The sequence below is a fragment of the Lepus europaeus genome, chromosome 1, assembly GCF_033115175.1.
Source record: "Lepus europaeus isolate LE1 chromosome 1, mLepTim1.pri, whole genome shotgun sequence".
Taxonomy (NCBI): Eukaryota; Metazoa; Chordata; class Mammalia; order Lagomorpha; family Leporidae; genus Lepus; species Lepus europaeus.
The window spans coordinates 143619248-143638719 of record NC_084827.1 but is presented as its reverse complement, the minus strand read 5'-3'; the positions used below and the strand labels follow the sequence as shown (position 1 = coordinate 143638719).

General features: G+C 37.6%; 1 protein-coding gene across 2 annotated transcripts in view; it reads left to right on the top strand.

Annotated features, from left to right (window-relative positions):
* Window positions 1-19472, top strand: part of TYW5 (tRNA-yW synthesizing protein 5) — a 24021-nt gene extending 4549 nt beyond the window's left edge. Inside the window, exons 2-8 of one of the 2 annotated variants that reach the window (XM_062189630.1) lie at window positions 2398-2552; window positions 7845-7914; window positions 11354-11398; window positions 13249-13386; window positions 16095-16182; window positions 16585-16701; window positions 18823-19472. In XM_062189630.1, coding sequence (XP_062045614.1) covers window positions 2398-2552; window positions 7845-7914; window positions 11354-11398; window positions 13249-13386; window positions 16095-16182; window positions 16585-16701; window positions 18823-19079 — 870 coding nt within the window. In that variant the 3' untranslated portion in view covers window positions 19080-19472. The remainder of the gene's footprint in view (window positions 1-2397; window positions 2553-7844; window positions 7915-11353; window positions 11399-13248; window positions 13387-16094; window positions 16183-16584; window positions 16702-18822) is intronic. The other variant, XM_062189637.1, reaches the window with a different exon arrangement.

Sequence of the window (19472 nt, the reverse complement as noted above, 5' to 3'; positions counted from 1 at the left end):
CAATTTTAGCAGAATTCATGGTGTTCTGAGAGGGGCTATTTTCAAACTGATGTTTTATCCTTAATGCTTCAGACTATATCCTATTCAGACATGTTATTATGAGTTAGTATGAATTTGTTTTGGTGCAAAAAAACCTTGAAATCCATGTATAGTTTTTTTCATAATTTTCATTTTCCATTACCTTTTATGAAGACCCCTCATAATATGAAGATATATATAATTTATCAATTCATATATAAATTTATAAAGGATGTATGAGTGTGTACTCATATTTGGGGGGAGGTTGTGGACATATGCTTTCATATATTTCCCAGGTCTGCCCACTGAGAAGACAGAAATAATGATGTCCCTTTAATCCTTGCGAGAACGAGGTAGTGCTACTTGAATAAATGACTAAATGCACGGCTGGGAAAGACAAAGTATAAAATGAAAGCACTGGATTGTGTTTTTTTACCTTAAAGTAAGGAAGTACTCAGGTTACAAAGCCACAGGAACCAGGTTCTACAGGCCAAATATGGGATAATTTGAACATCAAAGTATTATTGCTAGGTTATTACTCGGGAAATAAAATAAATTGTGTAGAAGTAGAGTTCACTTTGACATTATGATACCATGTAGGCATCAGTTTGTGTCCTGGCTGTTCCTCTTCTGATCCAGCTCTCTGCCAGTGGCCTGGGAAAGCAATAAAAGAAAGCTCAAGTGCTTGGGCCCCTGAACCCGTATGGGAGACCTGAGGAAGCTCCTGGCTCCTGGCTTCAGATTGGTTTAGCTCCAGCTGTTATGGCCATTTGGGAAATGAACCAGCAGGTAGAAGACCTTTCTCTCTGTCTTTCCCTCTCTGTAAATCTACCTCAAAATTTTTTAAAGATTTATTTATTTATTTAAAAGGCAGAGATACAGAGAGGCAGAGGCAGAGAGACAGAGTGTCTTCCCATCTGCTGGTTCACTCTCCAAATTGCCGCAACAGCTATAGCTGCGCCGATGCAAAACCAGAAGCTTCCTCTAGGTCTCCCATGCAGGTGCAAGGACCCAAGGACTTGTGCCATCTTCCACTGCTTTCCCAGGCCACAGCAGAGAGCCGGATCAGAAGTAGAGCAACCGGGTCTTTAACTGGCACCCATACAGGATGCCAGCATTGCAGGTGATGGCTTTACCCACTATGCCACAGTGCCAGCCCCTCAAATAAATAAATTTAAAATATAAGAAAATTAATAATATGTTTCTCTATATTCACATAGTAAGAGTGACAGCAAGTGATAAAACAAATAGGCAAAATGTTAAATTAACAGTTGATGGATCAAGTTAAAGTATATATGGGGGGCCGATGCTGTGGCATAGCAGGTAAAGCCACCGCCAGCAGTGCTGGCATCCCATATGGGTGCCAGTTCGAGTCCTAACTACTCCACTTCCGATCCAGCTCTCTGCTCTGGCCTGGGAAAGTAGTAGGAGATAACCCAAGTCCTTGGGCCCCTGCGCCCGTGTGGGAGACCTGGGAGAAGCTCCTGGCTTCTGGCTTTGGATTGGCGCAGCTCTGGCCATTGTAACCAACTGGGGAGTGAACCAGTGGATGGAAGACCTCTCTGTCTCTGCCTCTCCTTCTCTCTCTGTGTAACTCCGACTTTCAAATAAATAAGTAAATCTTTTTTTTTTTTTAAAGGATATATGGGAATTCTTTGTAATTTTTATGACACTTTTTATGAGTTTGAAATAGTATCAGAATAAAAAGTTATAAGAAGTAATTGACTATAAAATACAAATTTCAGTTGTATCTACTTTTTTGAAAAGATTTATTTATTTGAAAGGTGGAGTTAGAGAGGCAGAGGCAGAGACAGAGAGAAAGGTCTTGCATCTGCTGGTTCACTCCCCAAATGGCCAGAATGGCTAGAGCTAGGCCAGTCCGAAGCCAGGAGCCAGAAGCTTCTTCCAGGTCTCCCACGTGGGTGCAGGAGCCCAAGGACTTGGGCCGTCTTCTGCTGCTTTCTCAGGCACATTAGCAGGGAGCTGGATCGGAAGTAAGGCACCTGGGACTCTAACCAGCGCCCATATGGGGTGCTGGTACTGCAGATGGCAGCTTTACCCACCATGCCACAGCGCCAGCTCCAATTGTTTCTATTTTAGTCATGAAAATACTTTAGTATTCATATTTCTCTTTTGTATTATTTATTGATGATACTGCTATTCTATTTTATTTTCCTAACCTTAGAATTTTTTTCTTGATATAATATGTAGGTCTTCTTTCTGTGTTAGTGACAGCATAAGCTATCAGAAGCTTTGAGTCTGATCATTTTGTAATCTAGACTCAAATCCTTTTATTTTTGTCCCTCTGTTGCAGAATGCAGCTCCTGGTATGTTATTGGTTTTGTTGAAATGTTTTCATTGTGTTTCCCCTGCTTACAGAGAAAACCCCTGGTGTTGGAAGGAATCGATCTGGGGCCGTGTACAAGCAAATGGACAGTGGATTACCTAAGTCAAGTTGGAGGGAAAAAAGATGTAAAGGTTCACGTTGCCGCAGTTGCACAGATGGACTTCATTAGTAAGAACTTTGTGTATAGGTATTTTCTTCTGAGGTTTATTCTGGGGATACAAATACTTTAAAAAATTTTTTTTTGTGTTATATAAAAGCCATGTGGCATTTCTTCTTTTGGCTAGCTTGTGATATAATAAAGGAATAGCTTACTTATGTTTAGAGTAGCTTTTTTTTGTTTTGTTTTTTTAAAGATTTATTTTATTTATTTGAAAGAGTTACAGAGAAGGGTAGAGACAGAGGGAGAGGTCTTCCATCTGCTGGTTCAATCCCCAGATGGCTGCAATGACCAGAGCTGCACCGATCCTAAGCCAGGAGCCAAGAGCTTCTTTCAGTCTCCCACATGGGTGCAGGGGCCCAAAGACTTGAGCCATCTTCTACTGCTTTCCCAGGCCACAACAGAGAGCTGGCTGGGAAGTGGAACAGCCAGGACTAGAACCAGCACCCATATGGGATGCCGCCGGCGCTTCAGGCCAGGGCTTTAACCCACTGTGCCACAGCACTGGCCCTTAGAGTGGCTTTTAAAAAATAAGAATTCTAAGTTTACATAATTATGCAAAGACATTTCCAAGGACTATTTTTATTATTTATTTTTATTTGAAAGGCAGAGAAACAGAGACAAAGATCTTCCATCTGCTGGTTCATTCTCACAATGCCACAATAGCCAGGGCTGAGCCAAGCTAAAGCCAGGAGCCTGGAACTCGATCCAGTTCTTCGATATGTTGGCAGGGAGCCAGCATTTGAGCCAGCACTGCTGCATTCTAGGTGTACATTATCAGGAAGCCGGAATTGGAAGTGGATCTGGGATGTGAACTCAGGCACTATGATAGGAAATGCTGGTAGTCCCAAGTGGAGGTTTGACCTCTGTACCACACACCTGACCCTTTGGGTTTAAATTATTTATTTATTTTTTTTTTCATTTTCACTTGAAAGCAGACAGGGTATAAAGTTAGCACCTTCTGAATTCATGAAAAGAAGACAGAATTTCTGTAGTGACTTAGATTATGTCTGAAGTCAGGTATTCATTCAGAGCTTGATTAATTAATCCTGTCACATTAGTAACTTGCCTAGTGTAGGAAATTGTAAAAATCTCATGTTTTCTTTTTTCTTCCTTCAGAAATTTAGGACAGATCTGGTTTGGTATAAGCTTTTGTCAACCTGAATAACTTTGAAAAAGAAGACAGTTTTCTCTTGATAAAATAAACCTAAATATCTTTAATTTTTCTCATGATAATCATTTAGAAGTATTATAAGAGATAATCAAAAGCTGCTAAATGGTGAAACTTGAAAGCTTTCAATGCTGTCATCTTGCAGATTTCGTATGCTGTTTGTTCCCACAAGTTTCATTAAAAAACAAACAGCTTTCAAATTCTTAGCACTTGCAGTTCCCAGAAAATTCACTCTATTGAAAAACCCTGTAGTTCACAAAAGACTTCAGTGTAGAAATGATTTAAACAGAGCTTGTAATGTCTGGGGCCATTCTTTTCTCATTAATTTTCCAAGCCTATACAGCATCTGCCAAAGCATTTCTTAATTTTTGATCCTTTGAATAGTCACCATTATAGTTTTTGTTTTTAGTAGGTCATGAATAGAATTTAATTGCTATAATTTTTCCAGGTAAAAGGACTTTTCATTTTTTATTACATCAAGAAAGTATGAGTGCTAGAATGATGAGTGTTTTTCTTCCTGCAGTTAATGATGTTTATTTTCCAGAGAGTCCAATGCCATAATAAATGGGTACTGAAGCTTCATCTTGAATTGCCCTGTGATATTTTTGACACATCTTCTAAAGACTTGTTTTTAGAACACATGCATTATTATGTAATAGTTCCTATCCCAGCTTCCTCCAAACCGTTCAGTAGAGCTACTAAAAAACTGCAAATTATATTTTTAATGCAGGGAAAAAATATTTTAGTTACTTTTCATGTTTTCCAAGCAATAAGAAATAAGAGGTATGTTGGACAGACTAGAAACTGAGAAATCCTACATGCACATATAATTTTTTTAAAAGATTTATTTTATTTATTTGAAAGAGTTACAGAGAGAGATCTTCCATCTGCTGGTTCACTCCCCAAATGGCCACAACAGCTGGAGCTGAGACGATCCAGAACCAGGAGCCGGGTGCTTCTTCCAGGTCTCCTATGTGGGTGCAGGGGCCCAAGGAGTTGGGCCATCTTCTACTGCTTTCCCAGGCCATAGCAGAGAGCTGGATTGGAAGTGGAGCAGCCAGGACTTGAGCTGGCACCCATATGGGATGCCAGCATTGCAGGCCAGGGATTTAACCTGCTGTGCCACAGTGCCAGCCCCGCACATATAATGTTTTTATCAGTCTGGTGTTGCTTTTTTGCTTTATCTGATATCTGAACATTGATGAATAAGTATTAACTTTTGCTTATTTCTCGATAGCTCTCCCTGTTGATTCCAGAGTTAAGATTATACAGTTAAGAGAACTTGTGTGGTGAAAGGATATTGTTGGTATTCTTCTGGTCATAGATTTAATTGGTTTAAAAAAATGACACTCTGAATCTCAAACATTTTTTTAAAAGACTTATTTATTTGAAAGGCAGAGTTATAGAGAGAGGAAGAGATAAAGAAAGAAATCTTCCATCCTCTGATTCACTCCCTAAATGGCTGCAACAGCCAGGACTGGGCCAGACCCAAGACAGGAGCCTGAAACTCTGTTGGGGTCTTCCATGTGGTTACAGGGGCCCAAGGACTTGAGCCATGCTTTCCATGGGCATCAGCAGGGAGCTTGATCAAAAGTGGAGTAGTCAGGATGTGAACTAGTGCCCACATGGGATGCTAGTGTTGCAGGCAGCGACTTAATGTGCTACCACAACCCCAGTCCCAGAATCTCATGAGCTTTGCTGCTTCTACCTATCCTATTGTGTAATTCGTGTCATCATCTGGCTTTCATATTTTCATTAGTCTTCACCTTGACTTTGTAAAATAGCCTTTCCAGAATGGAAAGGACTGTAGAGCTTTTTTCCTTCTTATTTTAAACATTATTGACTACGTGCATGCTGCTAAAGAGTACATTAACATTGTTGTGATCCTCACCATTTGTCCTTTACTGAACACTTATTGTATGTATACCAAACCCTGTGCCAAGCATTCTAGATTATATTACTCATTTAGTCGTCAGTCTGTGAGGCAGATCTTATTTATGGTCATTTCACTTATAAGAAAATAAATTCCTAAAAATAGTTAGTAACATTCAGGATCATATTAGTTAAAATGATGAAACTCAGAGTGTATACTCAAATTTGCCTGACTCCTTGGAGCCCATGATCTTAACCCCTCTTTAATACTATCTCCCTTACTGCTCTGAATGCCAAATGGTATTTTCATAGCAGATGCCCTACTTTTTGAAGCATGTGTAGGATAGTTAAAACCTCAAGGCCAAGGAACTCCCCCTCCCCTGGGTCTAGCAGAAGCTCTGATAGGTATTAACACCTAGAGGAGAAGGTTGCTGACAGCACTCCGGTTCTGCTACTCTGGACTGTCTCTACTCTTTGGGGATCACCATTCTGCCCTTTATTTGTAAAGGCCTTGAAGCATTCCTGTGTTCTCCCTGGTAGGAAAGCTAGTGTGGGCAACTGTAGCAGTAACAGAGGTAGCTGTGGGCCAGATAAGCTTCCCCACTGGCCCAAATTCTACAAAGATGGCTTGGTAGGAATGAAGGTATGTGATGAGGTCTGAGATGGAAAACGTTAAATATGAAGTTGGCAAGTAAATTTTTGTTGTATTACAATTGTTCAGAATTGAAAGTGGTAGACAGAACCCTGCATTAGTCTGCATAGTTAGCAGACTCCACCTTTCTCTCCTGCAGTGCTTACTCTACATAATTACAGCAGTGGCTCCAAGTTCACATTGACACTCAACACCCAGATTACATGCCTGTCCACAACCTGGCACAGAGTCACTTAGCTTTGGAGGATACAAAGCAGGAAATAGCATTCTAGCAGGATAGTGTCTGTGGAAATCTTTATACAAATCCAAGGCCCATTTTTTTGACTCACCAAGCTGCAACTTTATTCTAAGAGAACAAGACTATGGGTGTGGTACAGAAACCCCCTAGCTAAGGTAAGCCACATGATTCACAAAAACCAGTAGCTTGAAACAGTCCATGAACTTGGCTTCTAGGTTCCTTCAAGGACCATACTGAGTTCTGGGAGTTACACTGCACACAGGAAAGCCAAATCCTCTGCTTCCTAGCAAGTATTTAATGGTGCTCTCAGAGGCCTTCTGGTGCAAACATAGTTAACCAATCCAGGGTCATTTTAGGAAGAAGGTTGCCTGATAGAGTTGACATTCCACATTTATCTACCAAGTGTATTTCTAAGAAAACTGGGGAAAAGCATCTAGCCCAAGTTCACCTCATGGAGAAGGAGAAACTAATTTTGCTGAATCTTTCTAGTTCCTCAGTACAGGTTTCAAGTAGGAAGATACTTGATAGTAAGACGGAAACGATTGCAGCTGCTACTCAGATGTTCAGAGGCCAGAGTGCAGTGGGGAGTACAGGAGAGACCTTTGACAGAAGCTTTTGAGTACTTCATGGTCTTGTTACTGATACAGTGTCATCTGCATGTATATAATAGTACTTTTGTGTTCAGAGCTGAAGGGAGAAGATGGTACTTGGAGAAAAGATAGCCTTCTAGGCTCAAGAGTGGGATGTAAAGGAAAAAAAAAAAAAACCTTGCTTCTACATTGTCTAGCCCTGTTCTTTAGAATGGAAGGACACAGCTATTTGGGCAGAAATTTTGAAGAAAAAAAATTGGTCACTTTGCTGAAATTCTTTTGGGCTATTTTTCCTCAGAACATTAAAATAAAATGACAGGGGATAACGTGGTTGGATGCAAGCCATATTGCTGGCTTCTGGGTTCTGGTGTTGCAGAAGCATGAATTGGTATAGAAAGGTGTGAATATCGGAGGAAGGGGAGGGCAAAGGATAGTATTCATAGGGCTTGATCTTCACTGGGTCTTTTGCCCACTGTCTCCTGTGAAGTAGCATAGTTTGTCTCATTTATCACAAGATTTATCACAATAACTTGGAATAGAAGCGTATAGAGTCATAAGGACCCATTTGTACCATAGATTTAAAACTCTTTAATTCCAAAACATCAGATAACTGAGGTCAAATAAATATACTGGTAAATGAATTTTAAAAATTTAGAATTCCACATAATAGATCATAATAAAAATTAGGATACTCTGAAACAAAAGTCATTTCCCACTCAACAAGCCTATATGTGTAGCAATTAGATTAATACTAGTTTACCTGTTACTAAGACCAGTTACTCTTTTTTGTTTATTTCAGAACTTTACCTTTTGATGAGTTGGTCCAGAGAGCAGCTGAAGAAAAGCATAAAGAATTCTTTATTTCAGAGGTAATTGCTTTTACCGGTTTTTTTAAAAAGTTTTATTTATTTATTTGGAAGGCAGAGTGACAGAGAGAGGGGAGCGACAGATCTTCTGTCTGCTGATTCACTTCTCAAATGACTGGAACAGCTGGGACTGACAAGGCCAGTGCCTGGAGCCAGGACCTCCATCCAGGTCTCGCATGTGGGTGGCAAGAACTCAAATTCTTGGGCCATCGTCTGCCGCCTTCTGGTGCTTTAGCAGGAAGCTTAATCCAAGCAGAGATGGGACTCAATATTAGGTACCCCCATATGGGATGTAGTATCCCATGTGGCAGCTTAACCCATTGCACCACAGTGACCGCCCCTTAAATAATTTTTTAAATTATATGTGTATACTAAATGGATTTTTGTTTAAAAGAATATTTTAATTTTTTTATTTTTATTAATATAAAGAGAACAGATTTCATGTATTTCAAAGGTACAATTCTAAGAAGATAAGCGTACTTCCTCTCTCCTTCCCTCAATCCCACTCCTTCCTTTTTTCTTTAACCTTTGCATATACATAATTTCAGTCCACTCTATAGTCACAAGTTTAATGCACCACTACCCACAATAGTTGAAAAGTAAAAAGAATAAAGAGCAAAGTTTCCAGGAGTATGAACAGCGGCTAAAAACAACTATCAAATCTAAAAGAACATTTGATTTACAAGAGCCATTGCATTCTGTGATAGCCATTCATAAGATTTGGTTGGATGCACCATAGGTTGTAGCTCTGTTGTTCAGAATTAGCTCTCAAACCTTTGCCAAATTATTTTTATGAGCCTCAGTATCTAGAAAATAAGGGTAATAATAGTGCCTGTTTCATAAGATTTTTATGAGAATTAAATAAAATCTGTGAAGTACTGCTGTGTGATATGTAGAAAATCATTAAACATTAGCAATTAACATTACATTCTTTGAACATGCTTAGTCTGATATGGCAAATTTAAATGCTGTTGGAGAATTATTTTTACATATATGTCATTTACTATTGGACTGCTTTCATAATTTATTGTTAGCTGTTAATATGATTCCTACTGTGTGTGTTGCTGTAACATTTGTTCAGTATTAAGTACAAAAGAATTCTAGTTATTTACATTATAGTCCAGCTTTAAGTAATTTGGCTTACATACCTTGAGATAAGGCCTTCGATATTATAGTTAAATACATTTTTGGCCGGCGCCGTGGCTTAACAGGCTAATCCTCCGCCTTGCGGCGCCAGCACACCGGGTTCTAGTCCCGGTCGGGGCGCCGGATTCTATCCCGGTTGCCCCTCTTCCAGGCCAGCTCTCTGCTATGGCCCGGGAAGGCAGTGGAGGATGGCCCAAGTCCTCGGGCCCTGCACTTGCATGGGAGACCAGGAGAAGCACCTGGCTCCTGGCTTCGGATCAGCACAATGCGCCGGCCGCAGCGGCCATTAGAGGGTGAACCAACGGCAAAAAGGAAGACCTTTCTCTCTGTCTCTCTCTCTCTCACTATCCACTCTGCCTGTAAAAAAAAAATACATTTTTAAAAAATATACTGTTGAGGCCAGCATTGGCATAGCAGGTTAAATCTGTGCCTGTGATGTGGGCAATGGGCACTGATTCGAGTCCCAGCTGCTCCACTTCTGATCCAGCTTCCTACTAGTGTAGCTGGGAAAGCAGCAGAGGATGGCCTAAGTGCTCAGGCCCCTGCACCCACATGGAAAACCCAGAAGAAGCTCCAGGCTCCAGGCTCCTGGTTTCAGGCCCAGCCCCGGCTGTTGTGGCCATGTGGGGAGTGAATAAATGGTCGAAGATCTCTCTCTGTAACTCTGACTTTCAAATAAATAAATAAATATTTTTTTTAAAGTGCACTATTTTACCTCAAATGCACATTTTAAAAATAAGCTGCTGCTTTAAGTAAAATTGTTTGCATTTGAGCCAGCTGGGCCTGGAAGTTTGGTTGTAAAAGGTGTTGCATTTTCACAGTTCTCAATAGGTAATGGTAACACTAGATTACTACCAAGATCGCTATAAACTCTGTATGCCTATGATTTTGTATTACAACTAGAGTGTCTTTTTTTTTATGAAAATAATTTTAATCTGTTCCCTTTTATTGTATCCTTATACAGTTCCCCCTCTACTATATAATCTGATACAAAAGGAATTTAAAACCCATTCCATTTTTACAAGTTAAAAAGACGTACACATTTACCATCTGTATTCTTTCTCTGAACTGATTGCATTAGCTGTGCTGGAGAACTGGTTTTTGAACTCGTAGCCATGCTTTGAACATTGTGTCTTCAGTGGCCCTTCAAGACTTTCCTAAGGGTAATGAGTAGACAGATTCCATGATATAGGAAATGAAGCAAAAGAGACAAGTTGAAGGATTAAAGTTGAAAAAATATGGAAAGTATGTAAACAAGACGAAGATGGAGCATCAGTTCAGTCCTCCAGGAAGCAGACACTGAGATGGAATTTAGAGTGCAGAACGCATCTTAGAGTCATACCTGTGGAAGGAAAGGAGAGAAAGCTGCATTGGGCAGGCAGGAGCCTTCAGAACTACAGATCGGACAGTCTGCCAGGTCATTGTGGAACTCCTGAGCAAGACTGCTGGTCAGAGGAGCACTGCTTACGGTGGCCATGTCTACGCCATTTACCATCTTACTCAGTTATCGGTTGGGACCACCCCAAGAACAAGACCAGGGTTCAAATGCTAAGATGGAGCTGAAGAAGTTAACAGCTCACAATTCTTAGTTAATCACACTCCTGACTAAATAGTGGGTCCTTTCTTCAAGGGGAGGCCAAGCAGTACATCTCTGTCTTTGTTTAAAAGGGGCAGAATTCATATTCTTGAATTGGATTCGCCTTGTATTGACCCAGCCTATCTGTGTTCTCTAATTCTTGTAGAAAATGCAGGCAACAGTGAATGTTTTATAATTCAATTTCCTATTTAGCTCTGAGTAAGGTACAAAAGTAGCAGTTTAAGTTTACTATGATGAAATGATATGTTTGATTTATACATGAGTTGACTTTTGAGGATTGGCATGAGAATTTATATGGTCAAGGATAGGCTTAGCTGGGTAAAATGTGATGTTTCAATTTAATACTTTGAGATCGTATGTGCTATGCAGTTGGGAATTATTTTATTAAATGTTAAGATACTGTTAAGAAAATCTAAGTAATTTTAGAGTATAAAGTCAGTCATTATGGCTCTATATACAATTTGTGTGTGTTGCCTTTAGAATTTAATTTCCTAATGTTTTGTGGATCTGATTATTATAAGTAGCATATGAGCATTTCTTCATATGGCCACCAGAGAGCATTAGTAGAAAGGCTAAAATAATTGAACTTTTTAGAAAGCTAAGTAACTGGGTCATATTTTAAGACTTATTTCCTTCCTACTTTATCTCCTAATATTTTTAAATGATTGCTGATGTTGATTTTTCTTTGCAATGTTTAAGGATGAGAAATACTACCTGCGGTCACTTGGAGAAGATCCGAGAAAAGTAAGAATTCTGGATTTTAAATAGTTGCTTAAAACCTAAATAAGTATATATATTTTAACTGGCACTGTAATTTTTATACTTCTTGCCTGACATATAACCCGTTTTATTCTTTTTTCATTCTTTTCTTGAAGATTTGTACACCTGAAAAGAAGGATCATTTTTTTTCAAAGATTTTATTTATTTATTTGAGAGGTAGAGTTATAGACAGTGAGAGGGAAAGATAGAGAGAAAGGTCTTCCTTCCCTTGGTTCACTCCCCAAATGGCCACAATGGCCAGAGCTGTGCCAATCTGAAGCCAGGAGCTTCTTCCAGGTCTCCCATGCAGGGGCCCAAGGACTTGGGCCATCTTCCACTGCCCTCCTGGGCCATAGCAGAGAGCTGGATTTGAAGAGGAGCAGCCAGGACTAGAACCGGCACCCATATGGGATGCCGGCACCGCAGGAGGAAGATTAACCTAGTGCGCCACGGTGCCAGCCACAGAAGGATAATCTTTAAAAATTGATTACTTAGTTTACAAGTAGAACCATAGAATCTTAGTGTTAAAGGTAAACTAAACTCTACACAGTAAGAAACCTCTTCCATTGTATATTTCACAGATAACCATCCAGTTAATAAAATACTGATCTAAAATAAGTTTTTAAAATCCTAAATAACTCATTGTATAAGTTTTGACGTCTATTCAAATTAAATGGCTGCAGTGTTCCTAACGTGATCAAGAAAGATTGCATTTTTTTCCTTAAGTCACTATTTAGTTCTTTGCCCTCTTTTTTTCTCCCTCAATAGATCCCATAGATTTTTACATAATTGATGACATTCAAGGTATTTTCTCCTGAATTTTTAATACTTAGTATTAAAGTAGATGGCAGTTGTATAATTGTTGCCTGAAGTGGAAAGAACCTTCGTATTAATGAAGCACTTTGAGGTTAACAATAGTGATATTGCTGAAACTGCAATCTTGTTATATAGTCTGTTATTCCTTCATTATAAAGATCATGTGTTGAGGCTGGTGCTGTGGCGTAGTGGGTATAAAGCCACCGTCTGCAGTGCCAGCATCCCATATGGGCACGGGTTCAAGTCCTGGCTACTCTATTCCTATCTAGGTCTTTGCTATGGCCTGGGAAAGCAGTAGAAGATGCCCAAGTCCTTGGGCCCATGCACCTACGTGGAAGACCTGAAAGGAGCTCCTGACTCCTGGCTTTAGATTGGTCCAGCTCTGGCTGTTGTGGCCATTTGGGGAGTGAAACAGCAGATAGAAGACCTCTCTCTCTCTCTCTCTCTCTCTCTGCTTCTCTTTAACTCTGTCTTCCAAATAAATAAGTAAATCTTTAAAAAAAAAAAAGATTATGTGTTGGAAGATGATCACATCATAGTAATTTTTTTTTGAAAGACAGAGTTACAGAGAGGTAGAGACAGAAAGAGAGGTCTGCCATCTGCTGGTCCACTCCCCAGATGGCTGCAATGGCCGGAGCTGCGCCAATCAGGAGCCAGGAGCTTCTTCCAGGTCTCCCACATGGGTGCAGGGGCCCAAGTCCTTGGGCTATCTTCTACTGCTTTCCCAGGCCATAGCAGAGAGCTGGATGAGAAGAGGAGCAGCTGGGACTAGAAACGGTGACCATATGGGCTGCCTGTGCTTCAGGCCAGGGCTTTAACCTGCTGTGCTACAGCGCCAGCCTCCACATCATAGTATTTTAAAGCAATAAACAAAATTTTTGCTTTATTTCTTCTCAATATCATGGTTTCTGTTGGCAGCCTTAGATAAAATATGTATTATGCCATATTGTGTTTATCATCAAAATTATTTCCTGATATTTTTACTCTAACCTTTTGCTTTTCTGTTTCTGTTAATGCAGGATGTTGCAGATATCAGAAAACAATTTCCTTTATTGGAAGCAGATATTAAGTTTCCAAATTTCTTCAAAAAGGAGCAGTTCTTTTCCAGTGTTTTTCGAATTAGCTCATCAGGATTACAACTTTGGACTCACTATGACGTATGTTACACAAATGAAAAATCTAAAGCTACAGTAGATTTTTAGCACTTATAGATTTAAAAATCATGGTTTCTGTTGGCTACCCTAAATAGATCTTTGCTGTGTAATTTGCTGAAGCATGAGTTTTAAAAATAGGTGTTCTGTAAGGCAGTGATCAAAGATGAATTATTTAGCAAAGCCTGGTTAGTTTCTCACATTTCTATTTCTGTGGTTTTATTCTTGATTCATTACACACACACACCAAGTTTTATGAAGTTTTTTTTTTTTTCCTTTTGCATGTGAGAAACAGATAATGGGGGAGATTTTTCAGTTGGAAAAAGTGGTACGCTTGTGGGATGAGGACACGTAAATGCTACACATGACTCTAGCCACCCAGAGTTTTGTTATGAGAAAGAAGCTTATAGAGAGTCATTTCCAATTGTAGCATATTTGAGGATATCAGAAGCTCTTAGTATATCCATCCCTTGAGAACATCAAATGTGTGCTGTATTTATAGGGCAGTAAGATGTGTGGAATATCTTGATTTATTTTATGGCATTATAATTGTTTTTGCTGAAGTATGTGAGTAGATACATAAGTATTTTTAAAATGTTTTAAAAAACTAGTATGTGATTTGGTCTTGGGAGATGGAGAAACATAGGAAGCTAAAGCAATACCTAATAGATTTCCAGAGATAATAGAATTTTTAAAAAACTTCTGAGTAAAATTATTATACTTTATACACGTACTTTATAATTCAGTTGAAGACCCCTTGAAGAGGAATTTCACATAGGAAATCTGTAATTAAATGAGATGGATTTGAAATCCTAGCATATTCTCTTTTTTTTTTTTTTTAACTTTTATTTAATGAATATAAATTTCCAGTGTACAGCTTATGGATTACAATGGCTTCCCCCTCCCATAACTTCCCTCCCACCCGCAACCCTCCCCTCTCCCGCTCCCTCTCCCCTTCCATTTGCATCAAGATTCATTTTCAATTCTCTTTATATACAGAACATCAATTTAGTATAAAGATTTCAACAGTTTGCACCCACATAGAAACACAAAGTGAAACATACTGTTTGAGTACTAGTTATAGCATTAAATCACAATGTACAGCACATTAAGGACAGAGATCCCACATGAGGAGCAAGTGCACAGTGGCTCCTGTTGTTGACCCAACAAATTGACACTCTAGTTTATGGCACCAGTAACCATCCTAGGCTGTCATCATGAGTTGCCAAGGCTATGGAAGCCTTCCAAGTTTGCCGACTCTGATCATATTTAGACAAGGTCATAAAAGACAGAGTGAGGATAGTAACCAATGATCCTAAGAGTGGCATTTACCAGGTTTGAACCATTATACAGCATTAAGTGGGGAAGAGGACCATCAGTACACACAGGTTGGGAGTAGAGCCATTGGTGGTAGAGTAGAGGTTATGATTACAAAGGAATGAGGCCCAAGTGCACTAGTGCATATTCTCTTTTTTAAGGATCTACATGAATGAAAATGGTGAGATACTGATATGATAATTTAAAATACATTTTTAACTAAATTCTGTGACTTTTAAGTTTTACCTTGTTACAATTGAATATATAAAGCTGTTCTTAAAAAGTAAGTTAAAGTAATGCTAGTTTAATTCCATAGATAAAGTTTACACATATAAAGGAGAAATGCTTAGGTAGGAGTGATATGTAAATCATCATGAGTATGTCTTGCTTGGTGTATATCTCAATTTCTTCACTGAGAATCATGTGCCTCTACCATTTAACAGTTTTCACAAACTATACAAAGAAAGTGTATACTTGAATACATGGAAGAAGTTAAGATTGCTCTGTTAATAAGTATATGAAGGAGCACACATTGTGGGACAGCAGGTTAAGCTGCCGCTTGGTATGCCTGCATCTCCTATTGCAGTGTCAGTTTGAGTCCCATCTACTCTGCTTATGATCCAGCTCTCTGCTAATGCCTCCTTCCTGGGAGGCAGCAGATAATGGCTTAAGTACTTGGTTCCCTACCACCCACATGGAAGACCTGGATGAAATTCCAAGCTCCTGCCCTAAGCCTGGCCCAGCCCTGCTGTTGTGGGATTTTTGGAGGGTGTACAAATGGATGGTAGACATTTCTGAATCTCTTTCTCACTTTTGCCATGCCTTTCAAATAAAGTCTTAAAAAGGTAAATATTTAAAAATGTATATTAAGAAAAATGTCCAAGTTATATTTCTGTACAAATAATTTGAAAATCAAGTTACCAAAACCAAATTATTATTGGACATATATTAAGAGTTTCATGGTGGCTTCTGCAGCACTTTGTATTTTCCTTACACCTGATGTTTCTAAGTGTTTTGACTTTTTTGTCAAACGATGGCTTTGTGTACTATTCGTTGACAGATAAACAAAATAAATATTCACCATTGGGGAGCCTCAAGGAGGTTTAACTATTCTGTCAGTGGTGGGGAATAGGCAAATAGTTCCCTAATTTCGTATTTCCTAATTTGTTAATTTTTTCCATTTTATGCCAGTACTGCAGAAATATCTCCAATAGATGCACAGTTATGTGTGGGATACAAATATTTTCATTATTAGATCTGGGTGATTATAATAGTTTTAAGTAATGTTAAGTCCCGTTAAAGGATAGGGTTTACAATTAACTGTTTAGAATGCTATTGGTTCTGTTTATTTGAATTTTAGATACTGCTTACCCATAAATGTACTAACTGGTTTTCAGGTAATGGATAACTTCTTAATACAAGTGACAGGAAAAAAGCGTGCGGTACTGTTCAGCCCTCGAGATGCACAGTATTTGTATTTATCAGGTAGGGTTTTTTTTTTTTTTTTTTTAGGTTTATATTTCTAGAGTCAAATATTCTTTTTGAGCAACCTCTCTATTCTAAAAAAAAAAAATCCTTTTAGGACTTCTTCCGAATTATGATGTACTGTATTTTCTATTGTGTGTGTGTATACATGTAATGATATGCTATATGAAGAATAAGATTTTCAGATCCCCTTAATTATATAACATGGGTGTCAATGGTCATAATTAAAGAGTGGGTCATTGAAAATTGTCTTAATTGTTTCAAGAGAATGGTAATTATTCTCACAGTGTGGGTGCAGGAATTCTATTGTACTAAAAAGAATAAATTTTCAAATTTATATTTGTAATTTAAAAAAAAATTCTAACAGCCCAGTCTATATAATCCCTTTTTGGAACTTTGCAGGTACTAAATCGGAAGTGCTGAATATAGATAATCCAGATTTGGCTAAATATCCACTCTTTTCCAAGGCCAGAAGGTATGAATGTTCCCTTAAAGCTGGTGATGTATTATTCATTCCTGGTAAGCTTTTTAGACTTCAGTAATGTGCTGTTTATAAAATGTATACTTTTTCATTCATTCTTTCTGTGATTTTTTAAGTACAAAAGTATATTTGTTATACGTATTCTGTCTTGTATGATATTTTTATATATGTGTGTTCATGCATCTTTAAAGTATGCTTAGACAAACTCATAAATTTAACAGTCCTATTTTTAAAGGGCAACTTACAATAAACATATTATACTGTAGATTATTTTAATAAATTATGTCATTAGACATTTTATATCTGGAAAAAGATTATTCCTGATTGTTTTTGTTAGATCATTTTTATTGTCACTTAAGTATTTACCAAGAAGTGGTATGTTTCAAAGCCAAAATAGATTACAGAGATTTTTTTAAATATCAAAAATGTAATACTCTCAATACCTATGATATCTTTTCTGTACATTATCTTTCTATATACAGTCTGAATTAGTGTTTCTGACTTTGTTTGAAATCCATTAAATTTCCATATTGGTAGTATGCACCGCAATGTGTAATTAAATTTGTTCAAATGTTTAAAAGTGAACACTTGAAAATTATAAAATTCACAATTAAAATGAAAGTGGCGCATTAACAAATTTCATTTTTATAGTTGTATTTCTCATATCTAAATTAATATATTGATTATCAATCAGTAATACCTCTCTTTGGTGGAAGAATTAAGAAAAAATATTAATGAGTTTAAAAATATGATTATCGCATTTGGAGCTAGATTAGAAATTCCTTGAAGACAAGGAATGTCTGTTGATCTTTGTATTCGTGAAAAGATAAAATGACCTTCATATAACTGGTCATCTGTAAGAATTAGATGCATTGACTTGTTCTTCTTGCATTCATTAAAAACAGCCAGCACATTAATTATTTTTTTTTTTTTTGGACAGGCAGAGTTAGACAGTGAGAGAGACAGAAAGGTCTTCCTTCCGTTGGTTCACCCCCCAAATGGCTGCCAAAGCCAGGAGCCAGGAGCACATTAATCTTTAAATCCATTGCCATTTTAAAATTTTTATTTAACTTTAAAAATATTTTTATCTTTGGACCTTAGAGAACATGGTTAAAGGCTGAGTAGTTGTCCCTTTTTCTATATACAACTTTTTGAAGAGACATAAGAAAACTAGAAATTCTTAACATTTATATACATTTTGAAACAAAAGCAAAAGCTCTATCTTTGGCATTGCATAAAAAAATATTCTGAAAGTAAGTCATATTTGAAAACTAGATCTGCAAATCAAAATATTTTTAAAGCTTGTTTTTCCTTAAGCCCTCTTAAAATGGGTTTGTTTCTAAAATTTCAATTTCCTTTTTTCCAGGATTAAACATTTTTTACGTGATTAGTATTCCATCTTTGTTGTTTAATGGTATTGCTTTACTATTCCTATAGCACCTATATTTTAATAGTATCTAGACTCAACTGAAAACAAAGAAGTGGACTTCCTAGAGAAAGTAAAAAAATCAGCTTGGTATACCATGTGATAAAATTTACTCATCATCTCTACCACCAAAATACATGCTTACTTTCATATATTTATTGTGAGGAGCTGCAAGAAATGTAATTGCATTAGAAATATGAACCTGAGGAAGCCACAATGAATGCAAACTTAAGCAAGTTAGAAAACTAAATTGCAGCTTGAACAGGAAGTATTTAAGAACAAAAGTACTGGACTGAATCAGAAAAGGTCAGAGTTATTCCTCAAATAATTGAAATGTTCTGTGTACAAAAAAAAAAAAACAAAAAACAAAATACCACTTTTGATGTGGTCATATGACTCAGGAAGTGTAAACAAGTAACACAAAACACAGTCCCAAATTAGACAGCTAAAAAACAAATATAATTTTATTATGTCTTTCAAGTTTAAAGGAAAAATTGCTATTTCTAAAGGTTTTAAAAGTAAGGGTTGTGCTATTGACACTTTAAATTTGTTGGCAATTCATAAAAGTTAAAATGATTCTGTTAAAAGCTGGGAGTGTGCTAACGAAGGGATCTGGTTACAAGAATTATTTCTTACATTGGCTATATGCAATTCGTGATATTTCACTGACATTTTGGGCTTTTTTTTAAACTGTAGGTTTTATTTTTAACTTGTTTTTTAAAACTTTATCCAGCTTTATGGTTCCATAATGTAATTTCTGAAGAGTTTGGAGTGGGAGTGAATGTCTTTTGGAAGCACCTTCCATCTGAATGCTATGATAAAACAGATACCTATGGAAACAAAGATCCTACAGCAGCATCAAGAGCTGCACAAATTTTGGACAGAGCCTTAAAAACACTAGATGAATTACCAGAGGAATACAAGGATTTCTATGCACGGCGAATGGTCCTACATATTCAAGACAAAGCCTACAGCAAGAACTTTGAGTAAAGAATGAAATGAATAGAAGGAATATAAACATTTTCATAAATTTAGCACATATATTGGGAAACTATAATACATATTTTAAATTTTAGAGATTTATTCTTTGTTAAAATAGGGAAGATAAATTAATCTCACATTTCCAGATTAAGTTAAAGGGATGTTTGCATGGTTTCTACTTGATACAGATGGTTATAAAAAATTCTGTTTTGGGACTTTTCTCTAGTTCTCTGGTGCAAATAATGAAAAATTCAATTGTAGAAGGACTTAAACAATACAAAAATGTATATTTCACTTCATAATACATGAAGTCTACTGATAGTATAGGCTGCAGTGTTTCCAATCCAGTGATTCAGTAATGTCATCAAAAAACCTCAGGATGCCCCCCCCCCCCACCTCCCC